The 20,366-nt window shown below is 33.8% G+C and overlaps 1 protein-coding gene across 1 annotated transcript in view; it reads left to right on the forward strand.

The window, feature by feature from the left end:
* Positions 1-20,366, forward strand: part of LOC145255665 (uncharacterized) — a 1,188,349-nt gene that overhangs the window by 725,098 nt on the left and 442,885 nt on the right. Inside the window, exon 4 of the mRNA XM_080114222.1 lies at positions 19,033-19,110. Within this exon, the coding sequence (XP_079970348.1) occupies positions 19,033-19,110 (78 nt within the window). The remainder of the gene's footprint in view (positions 1-19,032; positions 19,111-20,366) is intronic.

Genomic DNA, 20,366 nt, shown 5'->3' on the forward strand with positions numbered 1-20,366 from the left:
ACATTCTGCTAAAGTGTTCTCACGTTCAGATTGCATTTTTGAAATTTACCAGCTATGAAAATCAGGCTTTAGTAGTGTGTATTCCAATTCCTACTGTAGCTGTTCATTTGAACCTGAAATCACAAAAATTGGTCAATCATCTCATAAGATATAAAGCAATAAATTCCTGTACAAAAATAAAAATCTGGAAACTTATTGAAGACACCTCATACTTGGCAGAAGATAGAAGATTATTATAGATTATGAGAAAATAAACAAGAGAAAGAAAAAGTAATGTACGCTCCCCCCCCTCCCCGTATACTTTTACGTTTGTGGAAATATATGCACACGGGATTTTATGGTAATTTAATAATAAAATACAATTGCATATTTATAAATTTGAATCAATCAGAATCAATAATATTATCAGAATCGGGAATTTAGAACTAAATCGGTAATTATACTGGAATCGGGAAAAACATCTATAATATTTTTGGAGTCTCGACAATGACTTAAAAATTACAAAAAATAATTTTAGAAACCCAGCCAATAAATGGTACTGCGACATTAATTAGGTGGGTTTCTAATAGTATTTTATATAATTTTTAATTTTTATCTCATTGTCGAGACTTTAAAGATATAAGAAATAACGCGCGGCCATTTTTTCTTTTGCTCGTGTAACGCTCAACACTACTTGCTTTTCGAATCGAATAAACATGTTACATAAAATAAGATTGAAAATTTATCCACTTGGGTAGAAGAGTAACTTATCTTGCCGTTGGTAATATTTATTTGTTATATATGTGGATTGTAACAAAAAAAAACAAAGCAATCGGTTTCCCCTAAAGGATGGAATGTCTAGGGAATATAAAATTCATAATCGTTCCCCAGTCGCATGCATATCCCCGTTAGATGATTGGTTGTTTGGTTGGTTGTTTTTGTTTTACGGCATATCAACCCTTTTCGGGTTATTTAATGCCGAATCCAAAGATTTTGAAGAAAAATTGTTTTTAATAGAACATATTTGTTGTTTTCACGTCGGTTTCTATTTAACGGGTACTACCACTCTGGGTCAGAGTGGACCTGGGAGCAATGGTAATTAAAGGGGGCTCCACACTCCCCAAAGCCCAAAAGCTGGGGCCTCACCACTGGATATAGTTTATGGTCATATCCAGGACCACCATTGAGGGACTTTTACCCTCTGCAGGGGGGCAGTCGGCGTATTCTAATGCCCCACCGACAGGGTCCTCGTTAGATGATATGACGGCGTTATGTTTTTGCAGTTCTTGCAGGGAGGTATCAACGTCCTCCTACATACAGCGCCTGGTATTCTCAAATAGTTACCCATCTGGTACTGGCCAGGTTCAACGTTGCTTCATTTGTGTGTCTACGTGATTATGACGTAGATGATGATGTACGCCAGAACTGAGTCCCCCTGCATCCCTCTGTTGATCAACTAAGAAACGATTAAGTTATGGGATGTTTTGTGTGTGCGTTTGAGTATGGGTATGTATAGAGAATCCAATTAATATATTGATTTTTTGTTAAACGTTAAATATGTTTAAGGTTTACAATATCATTTCGGTAAGAATTGTAACTTATGCAGTAACAAAGTGTTAGCCTCCAGAAGAGCTTGAGTCTTGAGCGCTAACTGTGCTATAATCTATATAATTATAAAACTCAAATGTCCTTGTAACGGGTGTTGTAACCCACATCCGGTTTACGACTTCCGGTTCTGAATGCGTACATACACATAAACCCATAACAGCATAAACAAATCGCCATTTATTTATTTAATTTATTTTCCATTTTTTAATACATCTTTCTTAAAAAACATTCATACATTTTCTTCTACACTACCAACATAAATAAATAATCCCGAAAATATGTGTTTTTATTTGCGTTACAAATAAATAATCAACATACAAGTTCTTAGCCTTTTGGTCAAGATCAAAGTGTAGTATCTGTTCTTCAGATGCTGCACTTCCATTTCTTGTTCTCTTTCGGTGGAGGAGAAATCCTTCACGACTGAGACAATTTTTAATTTTTGTACCTTTTCGCCACGTTAAAAAACGACCCTAGTGTCTAACTTTGTCCCATGGGGAGACATTGTAAATAGGTACAAATAAATAATCAACGCAACAATAAGTTTTAAGTTGTTTTTTTTTTCGCGTTTAAATTATCCAAATAAACAACTGTTAATACTTTCTGCTTTTTTTACATCGTTCATTTCCGCATTGTCTTAATTAGTAATATTGACCTTATTATTAAAATATAAATTAAAAATTTGACCCAATGGGCCATGAATGTTTGATTGAAATAAATGAAAAAAGTTACATTTTATTTTCATTTTCTATTTAAAAAGCCATTCTTAACATGAGGAGAGTGTTTTTAACTATTCTGTACTTTCAACTAACAATTTCATTTAAAAAAGATATATCAACATTTGAATTTAACTTTAAATATTATGGTATCTGTTCAGTGCACATTTACCTATAAGTATGGCAAACTACTTATAATTCAATGGCTGTAAGTTTGTTCTTTTTGTTCAAGAATAAACAATCATAAACAGAACGACTCATAGAAATCTATCTATATTCTTTTTTCATTTCAATATACTTTCATAGAAATGTTTATGTTATGTCTCAAACAAACTATTTTCTTTGCCGCACAAGTGTCACGCTCATATATTAATTCCATAGATAATATAGCATACTGACCCAACGGGTCACGGGTAGTTTAGTATTAAAATAAAGGAGAACGATATTAGTCCAATTTATAAAATGACAAATAATCGGCATTACCGATTCTTTCATTCGCAGCAACGTCCATTGTAGATTTTTGCATTTTTATTTTTAGAAGAGTTTTTTTTTTTCTTTTTTGAAGAAAGTCGAAAATGTCTTCTTAATTTTTTGGCTCAACCTTTTGGGCCACGACCGTCGAATAATTGATTGACTCCGAAATAATTTGATTGCATTTCCAATGAGTTCATAAAAATGGACGTGTTTTGTGTGTGTGTGTGTGTGTGTGTGTGTGTGTGTGTGTGTGTGTGTGTGTGTGTGTGTGTGTGTGTGTGTGTGTGTGTGTGTGTGTGTGTGTGTGTGCGTGCACGCGTGAGCGCGTGTATGTGTGTACGTATATGTGTGTGTGCGTGTATGTGTTCGACAGTATGTATATTCGAGTATTGATTATTTGAAGCAGTGAAGGATTTTTTTTCTTTTCCGCAATCGGTCAATTCACTGTTTTATAATTGCGTTTTCTTAGGGTCTTTGCTTGGTTTTGCCAGAGTCCAGGATCAGAATTTGTCTGGTCAGGTGGGTTCTTCAGCATAGTGTTCCTACCTGTAGTAGTATCACTGGGGAAAAGTTGCACTGTTATTTTCCACGTATGGCCCAGTGCGTAGCCATGACGAGGGGACATTTTATCCTTGGCATCGTCCTGCCAGTGTTTATTTTTTATTATTTTCTTGTTCATATATGTTTTTTGGGAACATTTGGTTGGGGTTTACTTCCTGAAAGACGCATCCTCATATTTGTATATCAATTCATGTCCCTTTGCAGGGACATTCCGAGATACACCAATAAACCCCTTTACAGAGAGACCGAACATACAGGAGGTCTGTATCTAGTAGGCTTTCCTATTCTCTCCTTTTCCCCTTTTTATCTCATTTTTAATGGACACAAAATTATAGAGTGACAGAGAGTGAAGACAGATGAATGAAAAAACAAAACAAAACAGAATCACATTACAGCGGCTAACAGATATAGATGAAGAATCTAGATAGATAGATAGATAGATAGATAGATAGATAGATAGATAAATAAATGATTTAAAAACTTAGATATATTCATATATATAAATAGATAAATATTTAAATACTTATGCATATTGATAAATATGTATAACAGTATATATGTCTGTCTGTCCATATTTTCAAATTAAAAATCGAAGAGCAGCCATAGGGGCCGCAAATGATTGAATTTTTATGGACCTTCTTATATGAGTTTTCAGCCGATTAAAACGTTTTTAAGGAGTCAAAAATGAGTAAAAATATTTAGAATCTTCATCCATTTTGTACATTCACCTTAGTTTATTTTTAAATTTTAAATTTAAAATTTTTTTTTTAATTTAATTTTTTTTATTTTTTATTTCTCATTTTTTATTTTTATTTTTTATTTTTTATTTTTAATTCATTATTTTTCATATTTATTTGTTAATTTTAAATTTTTAATTTTTTTTTTTAATTTAAATTTTTTATTTTTTATTTCTCATTTTTTATTTTTATTTTTTATTTTTTATTTTTTATTTTTAATTCATTATTTTTCATATTTATTTGTTAATTTTTAATTTTTAATTTTTTTTTTAATTTAAATTTTTTTATTTTTTATTTCTCATTTTTTATTTTTATTTTTTATTTTTTATTTTTAATTCATTATTTTTCATATTTATTTGTTAATTTTTAATTTTTAATAATTTTTTTTTAATTTAAATTTTTTTATTTTTTATTTCTCATTTTTTATTTTTATTTTTTATTTTTTATTTTTAATTCATTATTTTTCATATTTATTTGTTAATTTTTAATTTTTAATGAGTTCATATGCATGTCAGGTCGGTACAGTGGTAACGTCACCAGTTCTGAATGCTACAGTTTTGCTTTTGGTTTCGATCCTAGCTGATGGCACCCAAATACTCAGCCAAATGTTGACTCAGAAAAGATGTGGTTCGAGATTGCGCACCTCCTGCCACAAAAATTTCACGCGCAGGCACCCCTTTGTGGATATCCATAGTCTGTCAAAGACTGGTGGAGCCTGTGTATATATACAGGGTGTCACAAAAGAAGCTGACGGATGTGAAATTTAAATTCAACTGAAAGTACCTCTCTGCAATAAATATCGACTCCTTGATGGTGTAACGACTCATGATGACTTTAGTAGAGATAATCTAGATGCCCCGAAATCTTTTTTCACTAGTTTGATACTTCTATTGTTTTATCGTATATTTAATCAATTCAGCTTCTTCTGGGACACCCTATATATATATATATATATATATATATATATATATATATATATATATATATATATATATATATATATATATACACTAGCAAAAGTACCCGTAGTTGACTGGGTTCAAAAACAGAAAATGGACCCTGATTTATGAAAGTATGATAGGTTATGAAAAGGAAGGGTTGTAAAGAGATAGCTTCGAATTTGGGGGTATCAAAACCAAAGCAAAATATGATGAAAGAAAAAATAAAATAGATAAACCCCATAATTTATTATACCATACCTGTTCACACTGAAACACTTATTACAATATTCTGTGGATATATGTTAAAAAAAACTTGTTAAACTTTGTGACATACTTCCATTCTATGGCGGTCAGTCGCGAACGCAGACCCCACAATTTTATTATACTATATTTCTTCAAGTGTGCTGAAATCTTTTATCGCTGGTTTGATGCTTATATTGTTCTATCTTATATTTGATCAATTCAGCTTCTTTTGAAACACCCTATATATAGTTAGAGAGATAGATAGATAGATAGAGAGAGAGAGAGAGAGAAAGAGAGAGACAGAGAGAGAAAGAGAGAGACAGAGAGAGGGTGATTAATACTTAAGGATCAATACCTGTTTACCATGTAACTGTTTCAGGGGTTTAGAAACAGAACATCCATTAAATGAATGTGTATCTATAATGGTTCTGGTCGAAATATTTCACTTCAACAGAATATCTCATGACTTTATATAATAGTGCTCAACGCCAAATAGAGTTATTTCATTATTAATAAGGCTATTTATATTAATATTTATTACAGACGTGTATAGGCTTTGCAACAATGGCATGAACATATTTCCATCTGTAGTTATTAATAACCAATATCTCATCAAGAAAAACAAGTCTGTCAGTGGTTTTAGACAAAGACCTAAAAAGGCAGACGTATATTTTTAATTGGTACTACTCCTCAAAATCGAACCTTTCTCAAATCTATATATAACTATAAAAATGAAATTGTGTTTGTATGTGTGTGTGTGTGTGTGTGTGTGTACATTTCCCTTCTTAACTACTCTGTCAATTTGAAGTTTACAGACTCGAGATTTGACATAGAGGGTATTGAGATTTGGGAAAATCTTTTTTAATCGGTTTTCGGCCAGAAATTTGGCTGTCAAAGGGTCAAAGTTCAACGATTTGACCTTTGAAAACTCCACCAAACTCCTCCACCAATTTTGTGTCAACCACTTGCAAATTTAGATGTAGGTTACTTGAATATGGATCAAACGTTTTACTTTCATTTGATCTCAAAACAATAAATGTTAAGGGGTCCAAATTGGGGTCAAAGTTAAAATAAATTTCAACTCTTGCGGTCTTTATTAAATTACTCAGCCAATTTTTGATCTAAACATTTGAAATTTTACATAAAATGTATTCCGCCATAGGGCAAGCTTTTTCATCGGTTTTTGGCCCAAAATTTGGCTGCCAAGGGGTCAAAGTTCAAAAGATTTGATGTTTGCGGTCTCTAGCAAACTACTTAACCAATTTTTGATCTAAACATTTGAAATTTTACATAAAATGTATTCCGCCATAGGGCAAGCTTTTTCATCGGTTTTTGGCCCATAATTTGGCTGCCAAGGGGTCAAAGTTCAAAAGATTTGATGTTTGCGGTCTCTAGCAAATTAATTAACCAATTTTTGATCTAAACATTTGAAATTTTACATAAAGAGTACTCAGACATACAACAAGGGTTTTAATCAGTTTTTGGTCGAAAATTTGGCTGCCAAGATGTTAAATTTGAAAGAGTTGACCATTTCAGACTCTACCAAATTCCTCCGCCAATTTTGGGTCAAACACTGGAAATTTTAAATGTAGGTTACCTGGACAAGATTCAAACATTTTAATATATATATATATATATATATATATATATATATATATATATATATATATATATATACATGTGCACATAAAGTTACGAACAATACATAGGCCCGAGCAAAGCAGGGCTGGTGTGCTAGTCTAATATATAAAACTCACTATCTCTGTCTGTCCTCACATTTTCAAACGCTATCTCTTCCGAAACTAAAAGTTTCAGAGCGACACTAGGGGCCTCAAATGATTGAATATTTTTTATAGACCGTTCTTTTAGGAGTCTTTAGTCGGTTAAAATAGTTTTTAAGGGGTCAAAAATAACTCAAAATTGAAAAATCGTTATACATTTTGTACAGTTATCTAACTTTAAATTTTTTTTCATTTTTAGTCAGTTCATATGCGTGTCACGCTGGTATAGTGGTAACGTCACCAGCTTTGAATGCTTCGGTTTTGATTCTAACTGATGGTACCCAATTATTTTTTTGTACTTTAGAAATCACGACTATAATAATATATACGATATATAGAAAAATTAAAATATCTTATTTAAGCGTATTTTACGACCGGGCAAAGCCAGACGCCCCACCCTGCTAGTACATAAAATACAATTAAGTTATAATAGTATGCAATAATTCATGCCTTTTTAATATAAATTTGCATTGACAAAGGGACAAATAAGATTTTAAATTAAATGATATAGAATATACACATATGCGTGTAATAGTTGCTGGATTAATAATTTTTTTAATTGTTTTTTAATGTAATGTATGAAAGGTTATATATCTATCTGTCTATCTGTTTGTCTGTCTCCATATTTTCAAACTTTATCTCCTCTGAAACTAAAAGGTGCAGAGCGGCGTTAGGGGCCTTAAATAGTTAGAATTTTACCGGACCGTTTTATATGGGTCTTTAGCCGGTTAAAATAGTTTTTTAAGGGGTCAAAAAGGGGTCAGAATTGAAAAAAATCATTATACATTTTGTACATTCATCTAAGTTTATTTATAAGTTTTAATTTTTTATTCAGTTCATATGCGTGTCACGTTGGTACAGTGGCAACGTCACAAGCTTTGAATGCTAGGGGTTCGATTCTAACTTGTGGCACTCAAATACTTTCTATTTTTTTTTTTTTACTTTTGAAATCACGACTCTATAATAATTACAGTAGAACCCCGGGATACGGCATTAATCAGTTCTGGAATTGGAATCGTAAGGTGAAATCACCGTATTGCGGAGCTTAAGCAAAATTTGATACAGTACATATTAAAAATTAGTTACAAAACACAGCACAGTCTATATATATATATATAAATATTATACATGTGTATATAAATATACACATGTATTTAATAAAATAACATTATAAATAACATAACCATGGTCCGGAAAACATAGTATTCTACATCGTAACCTGAAAAAAAAACGTACCCAGGGGTTCTGATGTATGCACGAATTAGAATCATATTTAAGCGTATTTTACGCTCCCGCTCGTAATCTATATATTAACAGATTAGTACGTTTAATGTACGTACGTACGTATGTGTGACACGGTTTCCAGATTATAAATTATCCGATAGGGAGATCCTATTTATTAAAAAGGGGGATAGCAGTTGACAACATACTACAAACCTTCAATTAGTATATAGATGCTCTCATTTTGTGTTCGTACTATTTTATCACATTTCATCCTTCTTTTTAATAAATAGGATCTCCCGATCACTGAAGACGAAATGTAAAAAAATAAAAATAAATAAATAAATAAAAGAATAAAAATAATGCCGCTTTCGTGAAACTAAAAAAAAAAAATGCCTTCTTTGTCTTCTGTCAAAGATCCAAGAATAGTATCTGTTTAAAGATAGTATAATGATATATTGGGGTTTTTATTCGCGCCTGGAGTCCATACGATGGAAATATGTCACAGACTCCGATAAGAATATTGAAGATAAACCGTAATAACCTGACACTACATTAACGAAATCACTTAGATTAATACTTGTATAGTTTTAACAAAAAATATCGCAGGGCCTTTATTCATGCTGAACGTCCACAGAATACCCAGCAACAATATATTAAAAATACTGCTGCGAAATTTCCACGTTCTGCTAGTGATTGCTTAATACTAAAGACACAGTTATTGTTTTGTTCTGTTCGTTTCGTGTCGAGCAGATATCAGAGAAAAGGCGCGATGCATTGTACGATTCTGTTCGCTGTGTTTATTTGTATTATTTAACAATCCCGTAGAATCCAAAATGGCGGCTTTTATAGTGTAAGACGTTTTTCTTTGTTCATACTTACAGATTTCTAACAGCTTCGCTCGCTTGTATAAGTAAACTTTGCAAGAAACTCTCGTCAATTCATTCTAACCATCACACCAGAAATTTTGCTATTCATATGTAGGTATTTATTTTAACATTGAGTAGCCATACTGATTGGGGCCCAAGTTAATGACGTAACCTGCTAACATTAGCAGGTTCATAAACGCATCCGTACACACACACACACACACACACACACACACACACACACACACACACACACACACACAAACGCGCGTGCGCGTGCGTTTGTATGTGTGTGTGTTCGCGCGCACGCGCGTGTGTGGATTACTATAATGCTTCTTATCTTGAGTTAAGCATATTGAGAAGTGATACACGAATTACCATTAACATATAAAGCGATGCTCTTTGTGTTAACAAATCGAGCTTAGGTATTTCGAACAATATCAAAACATCGTTAATTCACGACTCGTAATGGTTAGGAGCCTTGACTTTCGTGCAGGAGGTCGGGTTTCAATCCTGGTTTGAGGTAGGTGCCTGTCTAGCCGCACTGGTTAGTTGGTTGTTTTGTTTTACGGCATATCAACCCTTTTCAGGTTATTTAATGCTGAATCTGGTGATTTTGAAGAACGATTTTTTAATATAGTATATTTCTTTTTTAGGTCGTATTCTATGTAACCCATAGTTGGGACCCTAACAGGTATTACCACTCCGGGTCAGAGTGGACCTGGGAGCAATGGCAATTAAAGAGTGGCTCCACACTCCCTAAGTCCTGCAAGCTGGGGCCTCACCATCGGATATAGTTTAAGGTCATATCCGGGACCTCTAGCCCCCACTGATGAGTAGCGAGATGACTATATATATATATATATATATATATATATATATATATATATATATATATATATATATATGTAGTGATTGGACGATTCCAATATTTTTCCCGATTCCGATCCAATTACCGATTCCGTACTAAATTACCGATTCCGATTCCGATTCTTTATAAATCTCTAATTATGTAACTATAAAATTTTTATCCCCCCCCCCGATTTTCGTAAAACACTTCAAATGAACTGGAAACACTTCAAATGAACTACGAAAATGCCATTTTTACATTTCCAACACATTTGAAAATAATTTCTGACGAGGACGCTTCACAGAACGTCTGAAACGCGTAAAAACGATTTCAATGATTTAAAAACATTATTACAATTATCCAAACAGAATTCTCAATGAAAAACCAAGACACGGAATAATAAAATAATGTTAAAAAATACATATTGTTGGTGACTACCCCCTTATTTAAATATACATCTTTCTTTCGTTGGAATTTCTTAACCCATTATATATATATATATATATATATATATATATATATATATATATATATATATATATATATATATATAGCAAAAATGGTAATTAGTAAAAACATGAAGAGAGTGCTCAATACTATTGATGAGAAAATATGTTATTATTTTTTTATTACCGTTTTATCTGTTTAGTTACACATGTTTCGGTTGCCGAATCATATTTACGATCCAGCAACTTCGTCAGACTTTACAGAAACCTGACGAAGTTGCTGGATCGTAAATAGGATTCGGCAACCGAAACATGTGTAACTAAACAAATAAAACGCTAATAAAAAATACAGTATATATATATATATATATATATATATATATATATATATATATATATATATATAATTGGTCTTATGTTGAATTCGTGTAAATAATATCCAGAGAAATTGTTAATTAAATAAATAATTATCAGTAATTTTATTATTTTAACGACCAGGGAAACCCAATGTTGCTTGGGATTGAATGAGGATAACCACCATCTACAGAGAGAGAGAGAGAGAGAGAGAGAGAGAGAGAGAGAGAGAAAGAAAAAGAGAGATACAGATAGACAGAGAGAGACACACAGACAGACAGACAGGCAGAGAGAGAGAGAGAGAGAGAGAGAGAGGGGGGGTTGAAATCAATACAGAACCAACTAACCAATAGCAAATATAAATATAAAGTATCCCTAAAATTGACATGGTCGGGATTTTCCGTGTTATTTGTGGGCGACATCACTAATTTGATTTTCTGCTCATCGGTCGAAAGTGAAACGCAAATTAATGCGGATGTTGGAAAATTCACTAATGAGATCTCGGATTCATGTTTGAAAGGAAGAGGGATGAGTATGGAAGAATATTCACTCTGCACTTTTAGCGGTGGAAGATATCTTTAGCAGAAACAACATTTCAACGCAAAGCGTGACAGACCGGTACCGAATGCAGAAGAAAAGAAAGATGGGACAAGGGGTTGTTTAAATGCATCGAAATGGGTTCTAATTCGTCCGGGTCTAATCTGAGTGTTAAGAGGAGCATGCTGTGTTTACCAGCCAGAGAAAGAATAAAACGTTTGGGTTGCGGGTTGCAAATTGGTTTGCGTAGAGATAAAACGTACTGCGAAAATGATAGACAAAACTGTTTACTATTATATTAACTGCTCTCACAATGGCAGGGATTTTGAACATTTGAAGTATTGAGTTAATGAAGGGTGGGGCATTTTCAGGGATTTGCGATTAAAACGGGGGAAAAAGACGTTCCGAGCCCATCTCTGCTTTATCGATATTTTCATGGCAAATGTTCAGCTGAGCTTCAATCTCCCCCTGGTCAAACTTTCATGAAAAACACTCGTCCAGCCAAAACCATTATCAATAATTTCCCACACTCTTTATCCTAATGTAGATTCCATGGACAAAGTTTCTTTCTTAAAACTGCACGCCTGTGGCACTCTCTTCCGATTGTCTGCTTTCTAGCTGACTACACTCTGATTATCTTCAAGTCCAACGTAAACAAGTTCTTGATGAACCGACCCCTAAGTAATCCAATTTACAAAATTCCCACTGCTTATCTTTACTAAGCTATAATCACATTGACTAATGTATACCGATTAACACTTATCCTTGCGTGGCCTCCGGGCCTTGATAAGTGATGATTCCTGTGTAAAAAAAAAAACAATGGAAAATGTACATTAATTACACTCAAACCTAAGAGACATTCCCTCTGTTTACAGAGATAAGGCCACCTCAACCGAATGTGGATAGTCGTGTTGAAGTTTGGTGCACATTGCAGGTTTTTTTTTGTTATATTTTTTTAAAGATTATCCGTTATTGAAGACCCGTATGAATTGGAAAGACCCGTATGAATTGGAAAACCCCGTATGAATTTGAAAGACCGTATGAATTGATCGGTATGCCCCATTACTGATTTTTGCTGTGTATGTGCTTTTGGGCCATCGCATCGAATCTTAACGTCGTTCGACCCACGTAGCTGGTACCGCAAGCGAGGGTGAAACCGATTAGATCACTCCCACCCCTTTTCTTTCCTCTCCTATCCCCTTTTTTTTCATTTAAAAATGTGTTTTGCTTTTAATCATGAACAATAAAAATCTTCCCTTGATGATTGCAATATATATATATATATATATATATATATATATATATATATATATATATAGACGTTATATATAAGTAGTTATATATATATATATTTATATATAACTACTTATATATAACTACTATATATATAGATATATATATATATAGATATATATAGATATATATCTATATATATATAGATATAGATATATAGTAGTTATATATAAGTAGTTATATATATATATATAGATATATGTATATATAACTTCTTATATATAACTACTATATATATATACCTATATTTATATATATAGATAGATATATATATATAAATATATAGTAGTTATATATAAGTAGTTATATATATATAACTACTTCATTTACTCACATAAAATTAATATACGAAAGTATAGATTTATGCGTAAACTTGTAGTATTTACTTCAAAAGTGCTCAATACGTAGGTAGAGCTAGTTAGTAATTTATAAAATATATATGGCGATTAAGCTACACTGAATATTTGGCGTTTCATCCACTCTAGGATTCCTTGCGCATAAGCCTGAGGAATCCTAGAGTGGATGAAACGCCGAATATTCAGTGTAGCTTAATCGCCATATATATTTTAGAAATTACTATATATATATATATATATATATATATATATATATATATATATATATATATATATATATATATATATGCATATATATATAGTTTTTACTAGAATATCTTGTCCTTTTATTTTTCAGTTTTAACAACTAGTCCTTTACTTTTCCATGTTTAAGCTTAACCATATTTTCATGCTCGTATTTTTGTATCGTAACATTATATATATATATATATTACGATAGAAAAATGCGAGCGTGAAAAGTAATATGGTTAAGCTTAAACATGGAAAAGTAAAGGACTATTTGTTAAAACTGGAAAAGAAAAGGACAAAATATTCTAGTAAAAATATAATAAATTTATAACTTAAAATATTGCAGTATGAGGAATTGATTATATAATGTTATAAATTGAATTTTTAAAAAATTATTAATGCTACAATATTTTAAGTTATAAATTTATTATATTTTTACTAGAATATCTTGTCCTTTTCTTTTTCCAGTTTTAACAAATAGTCCTTTACTTTTTTCATGTTTAAGCTTTTTATTTCTATTGTAATCTATTATTTCTCCAGGCTTCCAGTAAATTCACTCATTCTTTGTTTAATTTCGGTCTTATTTTTTGCCTCCATAAACACATATGTAATAATAATGTACAACACTCGTCTGCTTTCAATAAAATCCCCCAATAATTTCCATTTCATGATTTCTACTCTCTGTTTCACTTGTTACGTCTGTTTTCTTGACAGCAGTGAATTAGTAGCAAGAGTAGTCGCTGAAGCGACGTTGTTGCTATGGCCACCAGTCATAAAAAGCGTCGTTCACCTACTAAAATATTTTTATGATTTTGAACACCAGAGAATTCATCATAACCTTTGTGTTACTGAACGAGAATTGAAATTCTTTTTCACAATATACCGGAGAAGGCGATTTATAAACAATAATAATTGTTTGAAATTGGTCGAAAAATGCATGAGCGGTGAAGCTTTAAAGCAGGTCTAAATGACTAAAACTGCCACTTAACCATATAATCAAACATGGTAGAGTTTGAATGATATATATTCATGTGTGTGTGTGTATGTGTGTGTGTATGTGTGTGTGAGCGTGTGTGTGTGTATGCATGTGTGTGTGTGCGGGTGTGTGTATGCATGTGTGTGTATGCATGTGTGTGTGTGTGCATGTGTGTGTATGCATGTGTGTGTGTGAGTGTGTGTGTGTATGCATGTGTGTGTATGCATGTGTGCATGTGTGTGTGCACGTGTGTGTGTATGCATGTGTGTGTGTATGCATGTGTGTGTATGCATGTGTGTGTGTGAGTGTGTGTGTGATTAGGTCACTTATGCAAAAGAAAATAGATGAGTTGTCTGGAACCAAAATTCAAACAGTTAATAAATGTCCAATATATCTACGTTTACCGTGGTTGGGGACAGTAAGTGAGAAATTCGCAAAGCAAATCAGCTTAACAGTGCGAAATTGTTATTTTGCTTTAAATGAGCGTGTTGTGTTCTCCACAAGAACGTTCATGCTATCTTCTCAAAAAGATGTTCTACCCCCCCATCATAATAATAACGTATTTTACAATTTTGAATGTAGTTGCAGTGCCAACTATATGGGTCGAACAACATTGAGATTGGATGGAAAAGTCCAACACCACGTACCTACCAAAATCAGAAATGGGACATACCAAGCAACAGACGTACTTGCCAACACATACAGGTCTTCAATCACTGATCACCTTATAAAAACAAATCCATCATGTGCAGCGAACTTTAACACGAACTCATTTTCAATCCTGAATCATGCTCACTCATTATTCCATTTAAAGATCTTTTGAGAAGGCATTCTCTCTGTAAAAAGATGGAATGCCTCTTGGGGTTGGGCGTGATTAGTCTCTAGGAACTTCGAGTAATATAACTTTGCTTTCTTTTAAACGCTTCCCCCCCCATTTTCCCCTGCACATAACGTAACGAAACGTAATTTTATTTTAAATTGAACATATTTTCGATTCCCCTCTTAAAAAACAGGTCCCTCGATACAGCTTTGAGAAAGCGAGGGCGAAACCGGTCAGCTGACTCTCCCTTTTTTCTCTTTTCTTCTTCACACCCTTTACTTTATTTTAAAACGTTTTTAATCATGAATTATAAAAAATCTCCCCTCCATGATTGAGATATTAAAATTCTGTACCCGCTAAAGAATCATTATATATATATATATATATATATATATATATATATATATATATATATATATATATATATATATATATATATATATAGCTTAATGTAAAGGGAAAAGAGAAAGATCAATTCCACAAAAGGAGACTTATCCGGATAATGCCAAGCTCAACAATAATTATTGGAGCTTATACAATAGGACAACAAGAGTATGAAATGAAGACACAAAACTATATATAGGTAGATATAGAATGGATCATTTATTGAATAATGGAATACAGGCAAAATTTGGGGGATAGAAGGGACTCTTTATGACAGGGCATTTCGAAACCTATTGCTTCTCATCAGAAGAGTAGAGAAGGTGCTAGGTAGCATGGGGAAGAGTCGGCGTCTAGCGTAAGGTTCATTAGGGATGAAAAAGATTAAGAGGAATTATCGAATCTTGGGCGAAGCTTTATTGAATTCTAAATAAATAGGGAGAAGCTTATTATATATAGTATGATATAAAAGATTATATATGGTCTTTAAAATAGTGTTGAGATTAAGGGGTATATGTATTATGGTTTAATAGGGGTGTATTGTTGCTGTTTGGTAATTTATTTTAACGGTTTGTGGGGTGTCTATTTTCTATGGCGTGGGTAATTTTGATTAATTTGGGGGGTATGTAAGGTTGTAAAACTGAAAGGTAATATGCGGCAATATATTTATAAGTTTCTACTGTTATGATATAGGGAGTATGATCATACTCTCTATTTATTATAATTTATATAATGCGGATAGTAATATACATATATATATATATATATATATATATATATATATATATATATATATATATAGTAATGCGGGGGGGGGTAAACTACGCTTAAATATTATATTTTAATTCGTCCAGACTTCGTATATATTATTATAGAGTCGTGATTTCAAAAGTAAATGAATAGTATGTGGGCCATTTGCAAGTACCGCTCTGATCCCCATCTGGCATCAATTGAAATAAATGGCTCTTATCTTGGGGAGGCCTCGTGTTTTAACAAGTTTCTGGGCTTGACCTATACTCCTGATCTTAAATGGAACACATACATTAAACCCGTTGCCAAGGCCGCTGGAAAAATGGTGCGATCCTTCTATCAATCCAGTAGATATCTCTCTGCTGATGCAATTCTCTATCTATATAAGAACCAGGTACGTACAAGGATGGAGTACTGTTGCCACATCTGGGCAGGAGCTGCTAGAAAGGACTTATCCTGCCTTGATAGAGTTCAAAATAGACTTTGTAGCCTTGTGGGGGATGTCCTTTTCTCTTCCCTGCAACCTCTTTCTCACAGAAAAGAAGTTGCGAGTTTGTCCCTGCTTTATCGTTATTTTCATGGCAAGTGCTCGGCTGAGCTCCATTCTATGGCGCCCCCTTGCCAAACTTTCACAAGATTCACCCGTCTAGCAGAAAACACTATCACTGATTTTCCCCACTCTTTATCAGTGCCTTAACCTAAACGTACATTCCATGAGCAAAGCTTCTTTCTTAGAACTGCACGCCTATGTAATTGTCTTCCATTTTTCTGCTTTCCAGTTGTCTTCAAGTCTAACGTAAACAAGTTTTTGATGAGCCGTTCCATATAAGTTAACAAATTTACCGAATCTCCATTACTACCGGTTACTATATTGTCCAATTTCTACTGTACACTCTTTAACCCTTATCCTCGTGTGGCCTCTTGGCCTTGATAAGTGGTGATGCCTATGTAAAAAAAAATACCGAAATCGAAGCATACAAAGCTGGTGACGTTACCACTATATCAACGTGACACGAATATAAACTGATTAAAAATTAAGAATTAAAAATAAACTAAGATGAATGTTTAATGATTTTTAACGATTTTACAAAATTTCGACTCATTTTCTGACCCCTTAAAAACAGTTTTAACAGGCTAAAGACCCATATAAGAAAGGTCCGTAAAAAATCTAATCATTTGGGGCCCCTAGCGGCGCTCTGTGACTTTATGTTTCGGAGGAGATAGCGTTTAAAAATATAAAGACAGACAGACAGACATATGGGGCTGGTAAAAAGAAAGTCCGCACTAGTAAATTTTTCCAAAAACTACAAATTTAAGCTAAATTTAATGTAACTGTTTAAACAACCTATACCTCATTTGATTCGCCTTTTATTGCTCTATAATTTTGTGACAGGTTCATTGCACGGGAAATCGACGAGCAAAGCTATCACCGAGACGCCGGATGTATTGTGATGGGTTCAGAATTCAAAATCGTTGACACGAGCTGATTTTTCGGATACGAGTTACAATAAAAATAGGCTTTCGGGCCGGGATCAAAGTGTAGTATCTGTTCTTCAGATGCTGCACTTAAGATGGTTTGTACCGGTCAATGGAGGGGGGGCCCTCTATACTGGGACAATTATTATTTTTGGTAACCAGAGTGCCCCCTTTTTGCCTACTTTTAGGGGAGCTGGTTTTTACCTCACATTAAAAACGGCCTTGTGCCTAATTTGCTCAGTGGGGGAGCAAATAAACACCATCTGTTCTTCAGATGCTGCAAGCTATGACTGGCTATGACTAGCTATGACTAGCAAAGACCAGATGTGGGGGCAACCCCACATGCCTGACCTTTAACCAGCTCCCATTTCCCACCTCTCGGGAGCTGGTTCCCCTTTTTCCCTTCCCCCTCCCTTCACTCCTCACATTAAAAATCGGCCTTGTGCCTAATTTGCTCGGTGGGTGAGCAAATAAATACCATCTGTTCCGGCAGATGCTGCAAGCTATGACTAGCAAAGACCAGATGTGGGGGCAACCCCACGTGCCTTACCTTTAACCAGCTCCCATTTCCCACCTCTCGGGAGCTGGTCCCCTTTTTCCCTTCCCCCTCCCTTCACTCCTCACATTAAAAATCGGCCTTGTGCCTAATTTGCTCGGTGGGGGAGCAAATAAATACCATCTGTTCTTCAGATGCTGCAAGCTATGACTGGCTATAACTAGCTATGACTAGCAAAGACCAGATGTGGGGGCAACCCCACATGCCTGACCTTTAACCAGCTCCCATTTCCCACCTCTCGGGAGCTGGTCCCCTTTTTCCCTTCCCCCTCCCTTCACTCCTCACATTAAAAATCGGCTTTGTGCCTAATTTGCTCGGTGGGGGAGCAAATAAATACCATCTGTTCTTCAGATGCGGCACTTCCATTTCTCGTTCTCTTTCAGTGGAGGAGAAATCCTTCCCGACTGAGACAATTTTTTTTATTTTTGTACCTTTTCTCCGCGTTAAAAAACGACCCTGGTGTCTAACTCTGTCCCGTGGGGAGGCATTGTTAATAGGTACAATAACAAAATTCCGCTCGCTTGCGTCAGTTCTAAGAGAGACAGCCAACTCCGACACACGTCACCTCCACCCACCTTTGTCCACGCCGCACTAATGCTCTCCTTTTTTAAAACTCGCCGTTGTCCTAATAACTAAATTCAGCTTTGTGAAAGGAAATAAAGCCATTTTATTATTTATTTTTAATTCGTGGCGTCTTTTTAACTGACGGAAGAGTAGATTATATAAATGTTACCTGTTCATATTTGACTTTTATATGTTAGATGTATAATAATTTTGTTTCAATTATTCTTAAGTAAATGTATGTGTGTTAATACCATTGCAGTTGTGTTTTCTGGAGAAAAAATATGGTTATTTTAACATCGTTTTTTTTTTCTTCTTTAGTTTTCTGCAGGAAGCTGACGTTAAATCTGTCTATCCGATCCCAAGTTATTGGAGTGTAGGGGAGGACAATATGGAAGGGTAAGTACAGTATAACGCCCCATTTTTTTTTTTTTTATTGAACTAAATTTTTTTGTTTTGTTAATCGACAAATATGCAGTGGATGCAATAAGTATCCAATATAAAGCAAAAAATTGATTTATTTTAATTACACGAAAACAAAAACAATAAATAATGCTATTCCAATGATTTTTTTTATGATAAATACAAGTCTTGTATCAAATTAGCGCGAGGTAAAATATCAGGTTAGGAAACAGGTGTAGTCTATCCTTCTCTCAAGGATAGATCAGTGAAATACTCTTTTTGTTTTGCCTGCTCTAGTAGGGGGCTCATCGCGGTGCATCGAGAAGAAGCTTCACATGTTTCCCTGCTGTGACCTAGATTACAATACATTGTAATCTACATTGCACTGTAGAGAACCTACTGCTGATTATATATTTTTTTTAAATATATAATGGGTTAAAAGAAAGATTAATATGAAAAAGTCAAGTATCATGGTGCAATTGTGCTTTAAACAGAAACATTGATTTCGAACGCGCCCGTCATATTAAAGAATCTATATTGATTTTATATATCAGGGCTTTTGGCTTGTATGTTAAGTAAACTTCTCAAATGCATTTGTGGGGTTAGGTTGTGTAAGGTGTTAACTTTGGTCTAAATTGTCTTTTTTTTTCCTTTCATCGGTTTGTTTTGATTATCGGTTAACGATACTAATCGAAAATATTCCGATCCAAAATCTATCTGAAAACACTGACAGGCACATAATGTACCTTGCTTGTGAAAGTTCATAAAAATCTACCCAACTATTTTGGAGTCTATAAAGAACGAACTTACGCTGTTGTAGGCACCCCGTCTAGTGATGGCGTCACGATAAAAATACCCTTGATTGTCCTGGCGAAGCATCAAGTATTCAGCTACCGACATGATTACACTGCAGCTGCCGTCATGATTACACTACAAACTCGTGTAGTGATTTCAATATCGCGTTGGATTGACGGATGATATAAAATATATATAATTACGCAATCACTAGATAATTACATAAATGCCATATGTAAGGTTAAATAGTGTTATGTTTGCAAATAACGTATAAGGCAGTACAAATGAAGACTCAACAAACAAAGGTAGATCAATAAGAAGTGTATTAGGAAAAGTATATTTACAGTATATTTACATAATGGTTGTCAGGTAAGAGAGTCTTGGCTGGAGAACATATCTGCTCTCGGCTCACCCTTCGGTGGCTTCTGGTTAACACACACTCAGACTAACCGAGTCTT

The sequence above is a fragment of the Euprymna scolopes genome, chromosome 31 (genome assembly GCF_053919585.1).
Source record: "Euprymna scolopes isolate OS-2025 chromosome 31, ASM5391958v1, whole genome shotgun sequence".
Taxonomy (NCBI): domain Eukaryota; kingdom Metazoa; phylum Mollusca; class Cephalopoda; order Sepiida; family Sepiolidae; genus Euprymna; species Euprymna scolopes.